The sequence below is a fragment of the Apium graveolens genome, unplaced genomic scaffold (genome assembly GCF_009905375.1).
Source record: "Apium graveolens cultivar Ventura unplaced genomic scaffold, ASM990537v1 ctg5171, whole genome shotgun sequence".
Classification (NCBI taxonomy): Eukaryota; Viridiplantae; Streptophyta; class Magnoliopsida; order Apiales; family Apiaceae; genus Apium; species Apium graveolens.
Window position 1 is genome coordinate 56,228 of NW_027418843.1, and position 14,627 is coordinate 70,854.

General features: G+C 33.8%; 1 protein-coding gene across 1 annotated transcript; it reads right to left on the reverse strand.

Annotated features, from left to right (window-relative positions):
- Positions 1-9,605: 9,605 nt before the first annotated feature.
- On the reverse strand, positions 9,606-14,386 carry LOC141702454 (F-box/kelch-repeat protein At1g16250). The gene is made up of 3 exons (XM_074506129.1): positions 14,143-14,386; positions 11,474-12,049; positions 9,606-10,404 (listed from the first exon to the last, which is right to left on the reverse strand). Coding segments are annotated over exons 1-3 (1,152 nt in total). The 5' UTR covers positions 14,145-14,386; the 3' UTR covers positions 9,606-9,830.
- Between the last annotated feature and the right edge of the window lie 241 nt (positions 14,387-14,627).

Sequence of the window (14,627 nt, forward strand, 5' to 3'; positions counted from 1 at the left end):
TACAAGATACTCCAATATACTTATATCTTTTCCGAATACTATTTGAACTACCACCGTTCAAGTTATAATCAGTTTCAAAAGTTCATCACACAGATGAGACTACAAGATAAGACTTGAATAGATTCAATCTTTGAAATATCATTTAAAAAAATAAAGTTACTAGATACTTCATTAATTCCCGATATATATATACACCTATATATATCTCATACATTCCTTGAAACCCTCTGTTATGAAAAGTATAAATAGAGTTATAATACCCAATGAATTTGGAAATAAGAAAACTTTAGCATAAACCCGATATCTTGTTGATCAGGTAAAGATACTCATTAAGTAACCTTTTCTACTAGTAGATGGATGAATCCCCCACCGGTCATCACCCTGGCCGCATTAGGACCTTGTGTTAGACCGCCACTCGGCCTCTTACGTGTTGATGGACTGCCACCCGGCCTCTTACGGGTTGATGGACTGCCACCCATCCACTTACAGTTTGATAGACCGTACCCCAGCCTGTCGCTTATGCCGACTCATTTAGAAGGACTTACTTCCCGAATGTTGGGCAAGTAATCAAAAGCTCTTTATCAAATCAGCAACCTCATTGCGAATATAAAATACACCACAAAGCCAGATCCCTTAAGTTTTGAGCGAGTATTTAAATTCCCTTCGAAAGGAAGATCTTAAATTTGAAAATGAGTTTTGGGATCCACTCTAACTTTTAAAATCATTTTTGAAAACTCGAAAACATTTTTTAAAGCATTTGGAATAAGGATTATTTGATAGAATAAATCGATTCCAAGATAATCAAAGAATATCTGAATATTATGCTATAAATAATATTCCAATAACGAATAGCTTTTATCAAAGCAAATGAAGTAAAAGTTTTGAAAATAACTTTCTGAAAATATTTAAGGTAAGAATGATTGACGATATCAATTATTTCTCAAATACTTGGCGAATAACGAAACATTATTCTTTAAGAAAATAAAGAATATTATTTAATAAAATAAACAGAGTCAATAGTTCTCGAATGAATATTCAAACTAATATTCACTTATAATTTAAAACTATCAAATAAATATTATTCGATTAATAGTTTTAAAAACTATATATATATATATAATATACTCGGGAACATCGACTCCCGGTTTAGAAAAATGTTCACCTTTGGGTCCCCTATACTAAGGGTATACGCAACTACTGCTTATCTCTAGCATAGGTATTATGCAGTTTATAAGCATTTGAATTGATAATAGAATATCAAGATTTCACAACATGCATATATATACCATATCAACATGCTCCAATATATCGCAAGATTTGCTAATAACAGTCATGCACTTATCTCAAGATAATGCATCAATATATTTACATCACAACAACAGTATAACGGGTAGAAAACTTTCCTGAGTGTTCCGGGGTAGATTTAAGCTTAGAGTGGATCCGGTAACCTATGAACAACAACATAAGCCGGAATTAGACCACGGTCGGTTAAGAAAATAGTCAAAACTCACTCATACTCTAACGGTCGCTTACGGTCGCTTATACGCTTAACGATTTGCATTAATCGCTCGCGTACCATCGGCTCTACTAATTTTAATAAATTAACCGTTACGAATTTTAAGGCGACTCTTTCGTGAATACTTTACCAACTTCCTAATCCACCTTACATAATTGTTTCATAATCCAATTATCTTTTAAGGGCCTTAAACAAGGTTTCAAAGTAAAGCAAAGGGTAATGGTTCGCTCGCGAAACGCCGTTACTTAAAACAATCGTTTCTCCTAAACCGTACATTGGATCTAAGCGAATCACATACCAAAACGAAGCTTACGACATGATCTAGCTAAACATGGCAAAGTTCAAAATCTTACAGTGAGTTCACCGGTCCTGAAGCTAAGCACAAAAATAGTCTAAGGTAAATCGGGCATTATGACGGCTATATTTACGCGATTCCCAAAATAATTACCACTCTAAATCCTCATCAATTCACTCCCATCCTCCAACAATAAATAACACAACAAATACAACTTAAACCACTGAAAAATTAGTCCACACTCCAAGGTTTTACCAACTCATTCAATCACTACAAATTCACCATTCAAAATCAACATAACTTCACAAAAATCACTACTAAGCGTGGATCTAACTATACATTTACCAATTCATCTAAAAACTCAAACAATCAAACTTAGTACTAAAGGTCGAGAAGTTTTTATACCTTGATTTGTGAGTTAAAAGTTTCTAGGGAACCTTAAAACCTTGATCAATCCTTATACAAGCTTGGATCTCACAAACAATCAAGAAAACACATGGTTAGATTTTGAAGTTTCTAAAAGTCCGATTTAAAGAACTGCAAAAATGAAGGTCTTACCATAATTATTTGGACGAGACTTGTGAACAGGAGTTGTAGGCCATCGCAATACCTTTCTAACGAGCTATAGAACACAATATTTGAGTGAGTATTGAAGGAGATATGGCAGTTTGAAGTTGCTGGTATTATTTTGGCCAAGAGCAAAATGATGAAATGGAAAAAAATGGAAAAGCTTCTTTGATTTCCTTGCATAAATATCTTCTCCCTTGATGACATCATCCATCATGCATCACTTTCTTGCCATGTGTCAATCCCTTGTGGTTTGATGATGTCATAATCCTTGGCTTCTTGGACAAGTTTGCCTCTTGGTCGCTTATTTGTTTTACGGTTCGCTAAACTCTCATTCTCGTTAATAGTTTGAGGGATCATATATGGGATCTTATTACTTGGGCTTCCCTGAACCTTTATTAATATCTTATATTCCTTTAATGATCCTTTGCTATAATCCTTAAATAAAAATTCTTTTAATCCTGTTACCTTATACTCAATTATTTCGGTATCTGGTGGATTTTCGGGAAAAATCAAAGTGTCCGGATTCGAATTCAGACGACCTTTACATACACTCATTTACTTTATGGAATACTAATACGATCTCAGAATTTCCATAACAGTACTCCTATATAGTGTGGTCTGATAATTTTCCTTAATCAGCATAATCAGAAGAAAAAAAATACTATTCATCAGGGTTTCAAAAAATTCCCAAAAATTGGGGTTATTACACCATCTATGTCAGATTTTAATACTAAAAATCTCATAACAGTTGTGGTTTCAAGATAGCCCAGAAAGATGCAATCAACAGTCTTGGGACCAAGTTTCTTTCTCTTATGTTCAGGGATAAGTACCTTAGCAAGGCACCCCCACACACGAAGATAACTCAAACTAGTCTTGCGATTTCGTCATAATTCATAAGGTGTCTTATCTATGTATTTCAGAGGGACTCTATTCAGAATATGGCAAGCAGTATTCAGAACCTCTCCCCACATGTACTTAAGCAACCCATAATTAATTAGCATACTGTTAATCACGTCTTTAAAAGTTCTGTTCTTTTGCTCTACCGCCCCATTAAACTCTGGTATGTATGGTGATTGGTGGAGTAACCTCATGAATTATACCATTGATTGCACAAAATTCATTAAACAAGGTACTCGTATACTCACCACCTCTATCAGACCTCAAACTTTTAAGTAATTTGTCAGTTTGTGTTTCAATTTCATTTTTTAAATATAATGAATTTATCTAGTACTTCGTCCTTATGTTTAAGCAAATAAACATAACAATATCTACTACAATCATCTATAAAGGTACTGAAATATCTACAATGATCCTTAGTCAAAATACCACCGAATTCATATATGTCCGAGTGTACTAAATCTAACAAGTCTGAATCCCTAACAACATTATGGAAAGGTTTTCTTGTTTTTAAAGCAGTTATACACACTTGACACTTAGATTTCTTATCAATGGAATGCTTTGGAATCAACTCTAAATTCATCATATTCTTTAGAGCACCAAAATTTAAATGTCCAAGTTGTAAGTGCCACAAATCAGATGATTCAACACAAATAACAAAATGTGCAACATACTCATTAATAAACTTACTCAGAACAAGTTCAGCATTTATCAAAAATAAACCATCAGACAAGTAACCCTTGCCAAAAAATATACTAGTATGAGTAGTCACTAGTTTATTACATTTCAAAGAAAGTTTAAAGCCATTTCAACTAAACAGCTTCCACTTATGATATTTCTACAAATGGAAGGCACATGATGCACTCTAGTGAGAGACAGAATATGCCCAGAAACAAACTTCAGGTCCACGTTTCCTACTCCAAGCACTTGTGCAGCACTAGCATTCCCCATCGTCACTGTCACTCCATGAAACAAACTAATATCAGCACAAATATGCACATCAGCTCCAGTATCAATCAACTATTCATGTGACAGATAAGTGGAAATTAGTACAGGGTTGTAGGTAACAAACCTTTCATTTATTTCAAAAGCAATAGCCTCACCAACAACCATGTTAACCGTAGGCCCCTAGTGTTTCCAAGTCCAAGAACAGTATTTTCTTGAGCTACCACTGCAATTCTCTTCGCTTTCTTACTAGGACAGTCCTTGCTCCAATGACCAACCTGTCCACAAGACCAATATGATTTGTTTGCCTTTGGTTTATTAGCCTTGTTCTTTTCAGGTTTAGTGTTAGCCTTATTATTGACTACCTTTCTTTTCTGTCCTACAGTCACTACATTCACCTTCGATCTCCCATGTTCAGCAGGCATCACATGTCATTGTTTGGACTTGTGCTGCTCCTGCACAGAGATGTCCAACATCAAGTTAGTCCATGTGATCTCTCATTTCTGTCTTTTCAAGGAGAGAAAAAACTTTTCCTAAGAGTTAGGAAGCTTTTCAATCACTGACATAACCCGAAACTTTTCAGGCAAGACCATACTGGACTTTTCCAAAGTATGGACCAACATCTCAAACTCATGAACCTACTCAGACATGGATTTTCCATCCACCAGCTTGAAATCAAGAAACCTAGCCACAAAATACTTCTCAAGTCCTTGAGGATCAGTATTATGGGTTTGGTCCAGCTTCTCCCATAAAACTTTAGCAGTGCAGGTATCTGAAGAATAAACATCAAACAAGGTGGTCGTTAAAGCTGCCAATATGGCTTTCCTAGCCACCCCATCCTTCTTAGCCCATAAAATATAAGTTTTAACAGATTCAACCTTCTCTTAATCCAACACAGGAGGATCATACTACACCACTAGTCATAGAATCTTAACCGTTAACCAGAGTTTCATCTTTTTTTGTCAATGAGAAAAAAAAAGCTCCACCACTGAATTTATTAGGCATACCCGATAAATCAATAGGCCGGAAAAAATGATATGTAGTCCAATCAATGGAAGCACTAACACCAGAACCAGAACCAGTCTTAGCAGTGTTTGTAACATCAGGAGTTTTGTTACCATCTTGCTAATTTCAATATAGCACATATAATCTCTTCAAGATTATTGGGTAATAACTGACACGAAGGCAAAATAACAAGATACAACCAGTAACTGAATTGATAAAGAGCGGATAGAATCACATAACTCTAACAAAAGCTTTGAAAATTTTCTGAAAGAACCAATAACAACTGAGTCGCCTAGTCTTCGAGAAGCCTAGACTGTTCTTGAAGAGAATATTACCCCACTTATGTTGGGTTGGGTTGCAGCAATATCACTTTCAGGATAAAACAACACAGAGCAATGCGTCCACAATCACGTAATGCTCAACAGCGATATGTACCTCAGTTGGCCCAGATAACCTATGCTATAATCTGTTAAGTATGGAGGAGAGAAAATGAGAGAAGTTGCAGCTAGGGTTTCACAAGTCTGTGATGTGTGTATATCTTTCTCACACGTTCAGTTCTGTATATAATATAAAATAAAACGTAACTGAAGATATCTCACTAATTAAAATAAAAATTCTTACTTAAACAACGTTTAATTGAATATTATCATAAACAGCTCAGAATTTGTTAAATCCTGATACAGACAGCCCAACCCATCAGTATTTACCAATAGCAAATTTTGATCTGGGCATCAGGATTTATAACAGCCTCAACAAATACTGATCCAAGCATCGAGATTTTTAACAGCCTCAGAAAATCCTGATCCAGACGTCAAGATTTATTCAGCCTCGGAAAATCTTGATTCCCATATCAGATCAGAGTTTGTAAATACTGATCAACAAATCCTGACTCAATATTCATATTAAAAAAATATAATAAGTCAGTAAATATTTTAATTAAACAAGCGGTAGAATTCCTCGCCCAAGTCGCCTCGCATAAGTGAGATGCCGAGACATTCGCCCAAATCGCCTTTTGACCCGACCCGACTGGTGGCGTGGCGTAGCGTGGCACAGCGAGGCGGTGTCGCGTGTATGTGCGCGCGCGAGGCACACAATAACACCATGCACACTCACATGCCTTAATAGTTGTATACTACTAGTGCACATGGTACTATATAAAGCACCCAACCTCTCTTTACATTATCAATGTGGGATAAACCCACACAACCCTTTTCAAGCAACAAACTTCTACTCAATTTCTATATGGATTACACTAAGAAAATGTCTTGGATCGAAATATGAAAGTTTAAGTCCTCATTACAAGGATCAACCTTCAATAATTAGTTTTAGGAAATTGCATCAAGAACATTTCTAAAACATGACTCAAACTTTTCATTTTCTAATAATCCCCCATAAATTCATACAAAAATGCATATCATATTTTATCATGACTTGCTTTTCAGAGTCGGTATCCTTCCGGATTTGAACCCTCCTAAGTCCTCTACTTCGATGGCTACCAGATATAGATGGAATGTTTCATCTTGAATCTCTATCTGTTTGGTGTAACCACACTCCATAGACGATGATAAGTCAAAAGGCTATGGTGCAGATCAATGGCTTTGAAACATTATGGTCATGTCTCTATCATGTTCGTCGAATACTTCAAGGAATAACCATTTCCTCTAATTGCAATCTCACAATTATAATCGCTTAACTGGCATCTTCAAAGTTGTACCGCCAACATCTCGTCTTACGACTTGACCCCATTCAGAGTTTATAAATCCTAACATAGTATTTGGTCCATTATATTTTAGCAAAATCTGATCCAAAACTGTTTCCATCAGAGTTTATTCAACTCTTGCTAACTAGCAGTTTAGTAGCTCTTAAGGTTTACAGGAGATAGACCCAGATACATAAGTATCTTAAAGTATATAGTAAAGATACTATCGCTTAATCCTTACAAATTGTTATTACCACATTGAATACACTTCTAGGGTCGGGTCATGTCGTGGCGAGGCGGCAACATGTGTGTGTGAGCACGCGAGGCACACAATAACACCATACAAACCCACATGCATTTACAGTTGTATTCTACTCTTGCACATGGTGTTATATAAAGCACCCAACCTCTCTTTACAATATCAATGTGGGATAAAACCACACAACCCTTTTCAAGTTACAAACTTCTACTTAATTTCAATATGAATTACATTAAGAAAATATCTTAGATGCAAATATTAAAGTTTAAGTCCTCAGTACAAGGATCAACCTCCAATAATTAGTTTTAGGAAAATACATCAAGAATATGTCTAAAGCATGCATCAAACTTTAAATTTTCTAATAAACAAAAACTCAAAAGTTAAAATTACTGTCATTTCGAGTAAGGCCTCAGCTTAACTACATATTTTAGGATCATCTCTTGTTTCAACCAAGTCAATAACAGCATTTTTTTTATCTTCGTAATACACTTTCAATTCGACTCTTTCGACACTTTTTTCTAAATTTATTTTATTTAAATCTACTCTTTAATTTTTTTTTGAAAAAATATGCTCCTAAACAATGGATACCCCATGCCATGGTTTACATTGTTCGCACTCAAGACCGGGTCTAGATGTTATAAATGGCATCAGAGTTCTACCCGGCTGGAGGGCCAGCAATATAGGCGAGTTAGACAAAAGGCCTCAACAAATTATATGTAATTATATTTATTTGTAATTAATAATTGAAAATTAAAAAGTTGTGTTCATGTTTATGTTTGAAGGCCCCAAAAATATAGATTTAGTTATTATAAGATTCATCAATCAAGCTCTTCATAAAAATATTATAAATATGAATAACTTAATTAATTTTTATGTTAATTTGAATTTATTTTATTTAAAATTACTCTTTCAATTTATAAGTATTTCTTAATAACTAGGTAGTTAGAATTTATGTATTTAAAAAATTTGTTAAATTTAAATCATAATATTTGTATACTATTTGATCAAAAAGTGTTTATATCTATATTATACTATAATAACTGGAATGAGATATAATTTGGTACAACGATTATTCCCTAATTTTGGTTATTAAAAAAATAAATAAATAGTGTTATATATCCGCTAAACTACTAAATTATTAAAACAACTACACACTTAGTCTATTTATCCTACTAAACTAAAACCACAACTTTTCTTATTATAAAAAAAAATAAAAAAAATATGTTATATATCCGCTAAACTACTAAATTGTTAAACTACTAGATATATTATAATTATCCTGACCAAAGGTTATCCTATTATTATTTTTATAAATTCATTATTATTATATATTTATATAAATAATTTTGAAATTATAATCTGACGGGCTAAATAAAAAATTTAAATATTAACGGGAACTCGTATATCACACGGGATTTAAGTTATATTTTTTAATATGTGATTAAACTATACAACAGTTAAAATATTAGATACAAAAAATAATAAATAATATAAAAAAATTGGACATAAAAGTGACCTAAAAATTTCATCAACTAAAATTAGGTAAAATCCTTTAGGCTAATTTTTTTTTTTCAATGAAGGCCACATATTTCAAGTCTTGCCCTTGCCCTCTGAATGACTAGCAGCGGCCCGCATAGGACTGCCCGGGGTTCGGTTCAGTACGTGTATTCGTGAGATTCGATGAGGGGTGTTTGTAATATTTTATATCAATAAACTTACGAAGAGTGTTTGGGATTTTTATTCATACAACTCAACAGCTAATATGTATCATAATTTTTAGCTTTTGAGTTGTTGAGTACTGTATGCAATTTATTCTGGATTTAAATATTATAAAGCTAGATGTATAATTGTCATATTTATTTAAGATTTGAGCACATTATTCAATATAAAATTTTAAAATTAAAATGTTATTAATTAAGTGTTTATTATTATTATTAGACAGGCCAGGCATGGTTGATGCAAGAGCTAGCTTCCAGATGTTCTTGGCCTCAAACACATATATATATATATATAGAAGAAGCAACCTTGTATCTGGCCTCTGGGCCAGTACAGTAGTGGAGTGGCTTGCTCCTTTCAAACAGAAAAGGAAGATTGAGCAAGGGAAAAGAGAAAGAAGTTGTCTTAAGTAGGGTACTCGCCTGGAGGTCGATGAAATAGAATTAGATTCTCAACGAAAAATGAGACATTCCATGTCCTCGGAGAGCGCTTATTTACTTGTAATATTCTTTTAATTTTAAATTAATTATGATTATGTGTGATATACTGATATGTGTAAAAACATTTCTGGTGGGGTGGACCGGTGATAATAACTTACCATCCTCCAATATCAACATCAGCTTTCTTGGATGATCACCCTAGTCCAAAACACGGTCATTCAATAGTTCAAACTTCAAAATTTAAAGTTTGCCTCGCCCAAAAATATAAAACTTCTGTGAAATAACTTTATTTTATTTGATATGATATATAAGAGAGAAAAGATTTATTTGTTCATATGAATACAAATACATATTTTGGTACCATTTCATTTACATTGCCCATGAATTACATATCTTGCTTAAATGTCACAGTACAGTTCAATAGAAGACTATAATGAAGATTAAAAAGCACTTAAGCTGACAACAAAGTTGCAAACCACAAATTTGCACTAAGACGAAGCCTTTTCTTCCATGGTTGCACACCCTAGAATTGAACCGAAAGCAGGAGCACACATTGGCCTAGTTTCCCTCCAGTTCAAAGGCCTAATTAAAGGGTCACAAAATCTAACTGAATTCAATTTAACAATGTCGAATCTCCCCTCCCCTGATGCTTCCCACTTCAACACTCTACCGCCAAGTACATATAACTGCTTTCTTAATGCTGCAAAACCATAGCCAAAGGTTTCCAGTGGTCGAGGGTGATCGGGAAGATGTACAGGAGGAACCGAACCTACATGGTGCCATTCTCCTTTTTCAGTGTATCTGCTTTTGATACAGCTCTCTCCCCAATCTACAACTGTGTATACGAGGTCATCTGTCATCACTTGGACTGCGAAATGCATTGCCCTTGAGAAAGGCCAAACATCATCAACAGTATACCATGTTTTCTCCGATGGATTAAAGACGTCGGAAGTTTTCTGCTCAGGCAACCCTACCTGGTCACTCAACACGTAAAATTTGCCTTGGTAAGACAATCCTAAGCAATCCATCTGTGGGTTGGGCATTGGTGGCAAATCTTCCCACCTGAAAATGATTTAACTTATAATATATTAGCTTCTGTGTGAGCTACTTAGAGTGTCACCTTGGGCAGATATATATGGATATGTAAACAGCTTGAGACCGGACTGTTGACACAAAAAGTGATCAGTACGATCTTGGATAGTGTGTGCTTACACAGGGCCCACCACAGTTATAGATAAAACTACACTACATATTAGCATGAGTAAGTCATTCGTGGGAGGACAGTTTGTTGTGCATGTGAATATGGTAAATTCGACTGCATAGGAAACAAAACATACAAAGCATCTTCAGTAAGCTCTTGTTAACAAAACAAGAAGCTGAAGTTTTAGTCTTAAATTGATTTCTATATAAGCTGAAAAACTCATAAATTGGTAAAATTATGCAATAAAGATAGAACTCAACACAAGGGGTACCAACTGAGTACCATTGACCTTTATACATATCTCTATTTATATGATTTAATTAAAGCCGAAATATTAAATCTTTTGGTCGGTTGCTTGGGCCTAACAGGCTCTAAATAGTGAACATATTTTAACATAATATAAATTTCTACATCAAGACCAAGTTGAAACAGGACAAGAGAATAGGATCAATTATGTATTTTTTTAACAATTCATAGAACAGTTTCAAAACATGTAGACTGGAAGTTTCCTTTATATACACACACATAAATTTGACTTTAGAACTAAATATTGTTCTTTTATAATATACGGCTTGTTGTTTTTCACATATTTTGATTCGACTATTCTCTGGCTCCGCCAAAAAGTAGATGTATATCTTAAATCTATATTTTCAAGGGTCAAGTGGTTCTGTTGCGTATTCTCCTGAGGGAATAAGCATTAATATACAAGTCACTATATGTATGATAACAATATTAATAATCGGAGAATGCATAATAAATACCTTTATCAATGATTATAAATTTTGGCAAGATATGATATATTAATTTTTACATAATTATCATTAGAATAACTGTGTGACGCTTATTTGGTGGGGACCACAAGTGAAAATATCTACTTCTACATTAAACTGGATCGGAATTAAGAAAATAATTTTTTGGTATGAACCATACCTATCTGTCACTATATCATAAACTTCTACATCAGCAAGCCCTCTGGCACATGATGAAGTGCGTCCCCCAGCAACATAAACCTTGCCAAAGACAACCGTACAAGCAAAGTGAGACCGTGGAGTTCGCATACTTGCTGCTCTACTCCAGCTTTTAGTAAATGGATCATACTGCATAACATCACTACTTATAAACGGCTTTTGATTAGGAAATATAGGATCATGTGGTGCATAGGAACCCCCGATCACCAGGAATTTATTACAGACTGAAACACATGAAAATCCATAATGTTGACCAGTAGAGCTGTTTTCAGATATCTTGGGCAGAGAATGCCATTTATCAGCTTCAGGATCATAAGCAACCCACTGATTCTTAGACCTTTCAGTCAGAACGAACAACCAGTCTCCACTCCATCCCTCTCTAGATTTGTAGTTAGAATAATCTGAGCTGCGTATCACATCTCTCCATCCTTTTGAGACGGTTTCTAGCAGTCCATGATACCCATGGGACAATTTCGCCAAACATCTCAGAGCTAAATCATCTGGCAATCCAGGAATTATTGCCTGTGTATTTGATTCCCTGACATTGATGTATGATCAGATAACAATAAAAGAGAATAGATAAGATATAAAACCAGTAGATTAATCCCTATAAATGTAGCATGATGCCATGACATTTGAATCTTATCTGATAAAGGAAAAATAATGAAGCACCAAGATTATAAAACATATGACGGTGCTAGTGTATCGGGCCGTCATTCTTTCCTGTTCATTATATACAATGGTTTGATAATATTGGGGCTTTATATGCATCAGGTGAAAAGGTTTATGTAAATGGTATACTTCAATTAGACATATGATTTTTAAAGTAAGAGTATGACCGACAAATTTACAACGAATGAAACAAAAGCAGATAAAAAAAATGTAACCAAAATACATCTGAGCTCTCCATAACTAAGAGGAGACCATGAGAACAACTCTTAAAGACACAAAATGATAATATAAGATACATCCTAGAACCCTTCTGGCTAACCCAAAATTTTAAGATTCATAATGCAAGGTATACAAGTCTACCGCACCAAGAATTAGATTCCACCAACATAATTTTGTCATTTTGTTATATAACAACTTCTTTATCCTATATTACAGTCAGATGCCAAGTTCAAATAATGTAAAAATCAAAGGCTGAGAAATTGAAATTTGTTACTCTGCATGGCAGTTGGCCAGTCATTAGAAAGTTACACCAATGACAATGTGCCTTTTACATTTTCATGCACGTCATGTTTTGAATGCTTGGACATAGAACAAAGCAAATCCATCACAAATATTTAATTCAATCCAAAGTCTTAGAGCATCTCCAAGAGACTAGCTAATTGAATCCTTAAATTCAAAATATAAGGAATTTGACATAAATATCACCACAAGAGACTAGTTAGTAGTTATTCATTCCATAAAATTTTGAGATGCTCCTCATCTCCCTTATTTTTAAGGAACCCTATCTCATCCCTTATTATATTTGTGTGAATAAAATATTCATTTCCCTCCATTTTTAATCCTCTTTTTACTCTCTTTCCTTCATTAAATTCAATAGTATAATAATGATAAGGAGCATGTATAAAGAGTGTTGTTGGAGTTGTCAACCCTTATAATATCCTAAACCTAATTATTTATTATATTTTTAAGGAATGTACTAAGAGTCTCTTGGAGAAGCTCTTACTACTTATAGTTATATGGCTTCTCCATAAAATGGCACCACTGATGCTTCACTAACCAGGGAAATCCCATCAAATATATTAATTCAGTCCAAAGTCTTAACACTTATAGTAATTTATTTTTTCTCTACATAATGGCACACACTTATGCTCCGTTAGGCTGGAAGGAAAGAAATTAGGTGGGAATGGAATGAAATTTGTAACATTTGGTGGGTTAATAATAGCAACTTCATTAATCCACCTTCACGGTTAATTATTTAATATACTAAGGCTCAACATCACAATAGCACGGAAGAATGCTTTATTCCAACCTCCATTCATTAATTTCCGAAACCTCATAAAAATAAATCTAAACTCTCAAGTTAATAATTCTTCCCTCTTACCTCTTTCCTTTTAGCCATCAACTTTGTTCACAATTTTTAATTGCATTCTTTCCAACCCAACATAGCATTTAACTCTAATCATCTCTTACAGAAGACAACCTCTACATATACAAGTAGATTTGCTCAACTCAGCATCAAATTATAATTTCATTTCATGATAGGTTTAGATCATGGCAAGTAACAACCAAATGAAGAGATATCATCGAAGAATTAACTTTTTCATGCCTAAAATAATAAACTTCCACCACCTAAACTAAACCTGGTTGTTTTAAAACGGTTAGCGTCAACATTACAATTTCTTCATTTCTTTTCTCAACTTCAAACAATAGACACATTCCAAACCGCAAATCGCAAAATAATCAGTGACACTGATTCATATCTTTTAGCATCAACATGTAACACCTAATTGTTCAATTACATTTGAGCGCACACAAACTTGCAACCATTCAATCAAAAAATCATCAAATTACATAAGAACCTAATTAGGCCTAAAACTAAGATACCATATTCAAATTACACAAAAAGGAACAAAATTTAACGAAATAATTAAAAACCCATGAAGAAAAATCATTACTTACATTAATCAAAACAGCTATAGAATTGAATTCAAGAAATGATCTAAATTAGATCCAGAAAGCTTCGATCTTTTTCCTAATCTTTCATCAAGCTTCAAATTTGATGGGTGGAAGATGATTAAGAAAACAAATGAAATAATGGGTTTCAATTATTTTGAAGATTTGTCAAGGCTTTTCTCATCATTCGTAGTGGGGACCCTGGGTTGTTCATACGATACATATGCATATATTCTTTACTACTGGTGGTGATAGGATAATTAATTAATAATAATACTTCCTCTATTTTTTTATTTGACATTTTGATTTTTACATATATTTCAATGTTTTTTGACTGGTCAGTTAAAATTATATTTTATAAAATTTTCTTTTTGTAAATAAAAGTAGATAACTTATATTTTAATTCACAAAAAGGAAATTTTAAAATCATATTTCTAACTAACCGGTCAAATTACATTGAAATACGTGTAAAAATTAAAACGACAAATAAA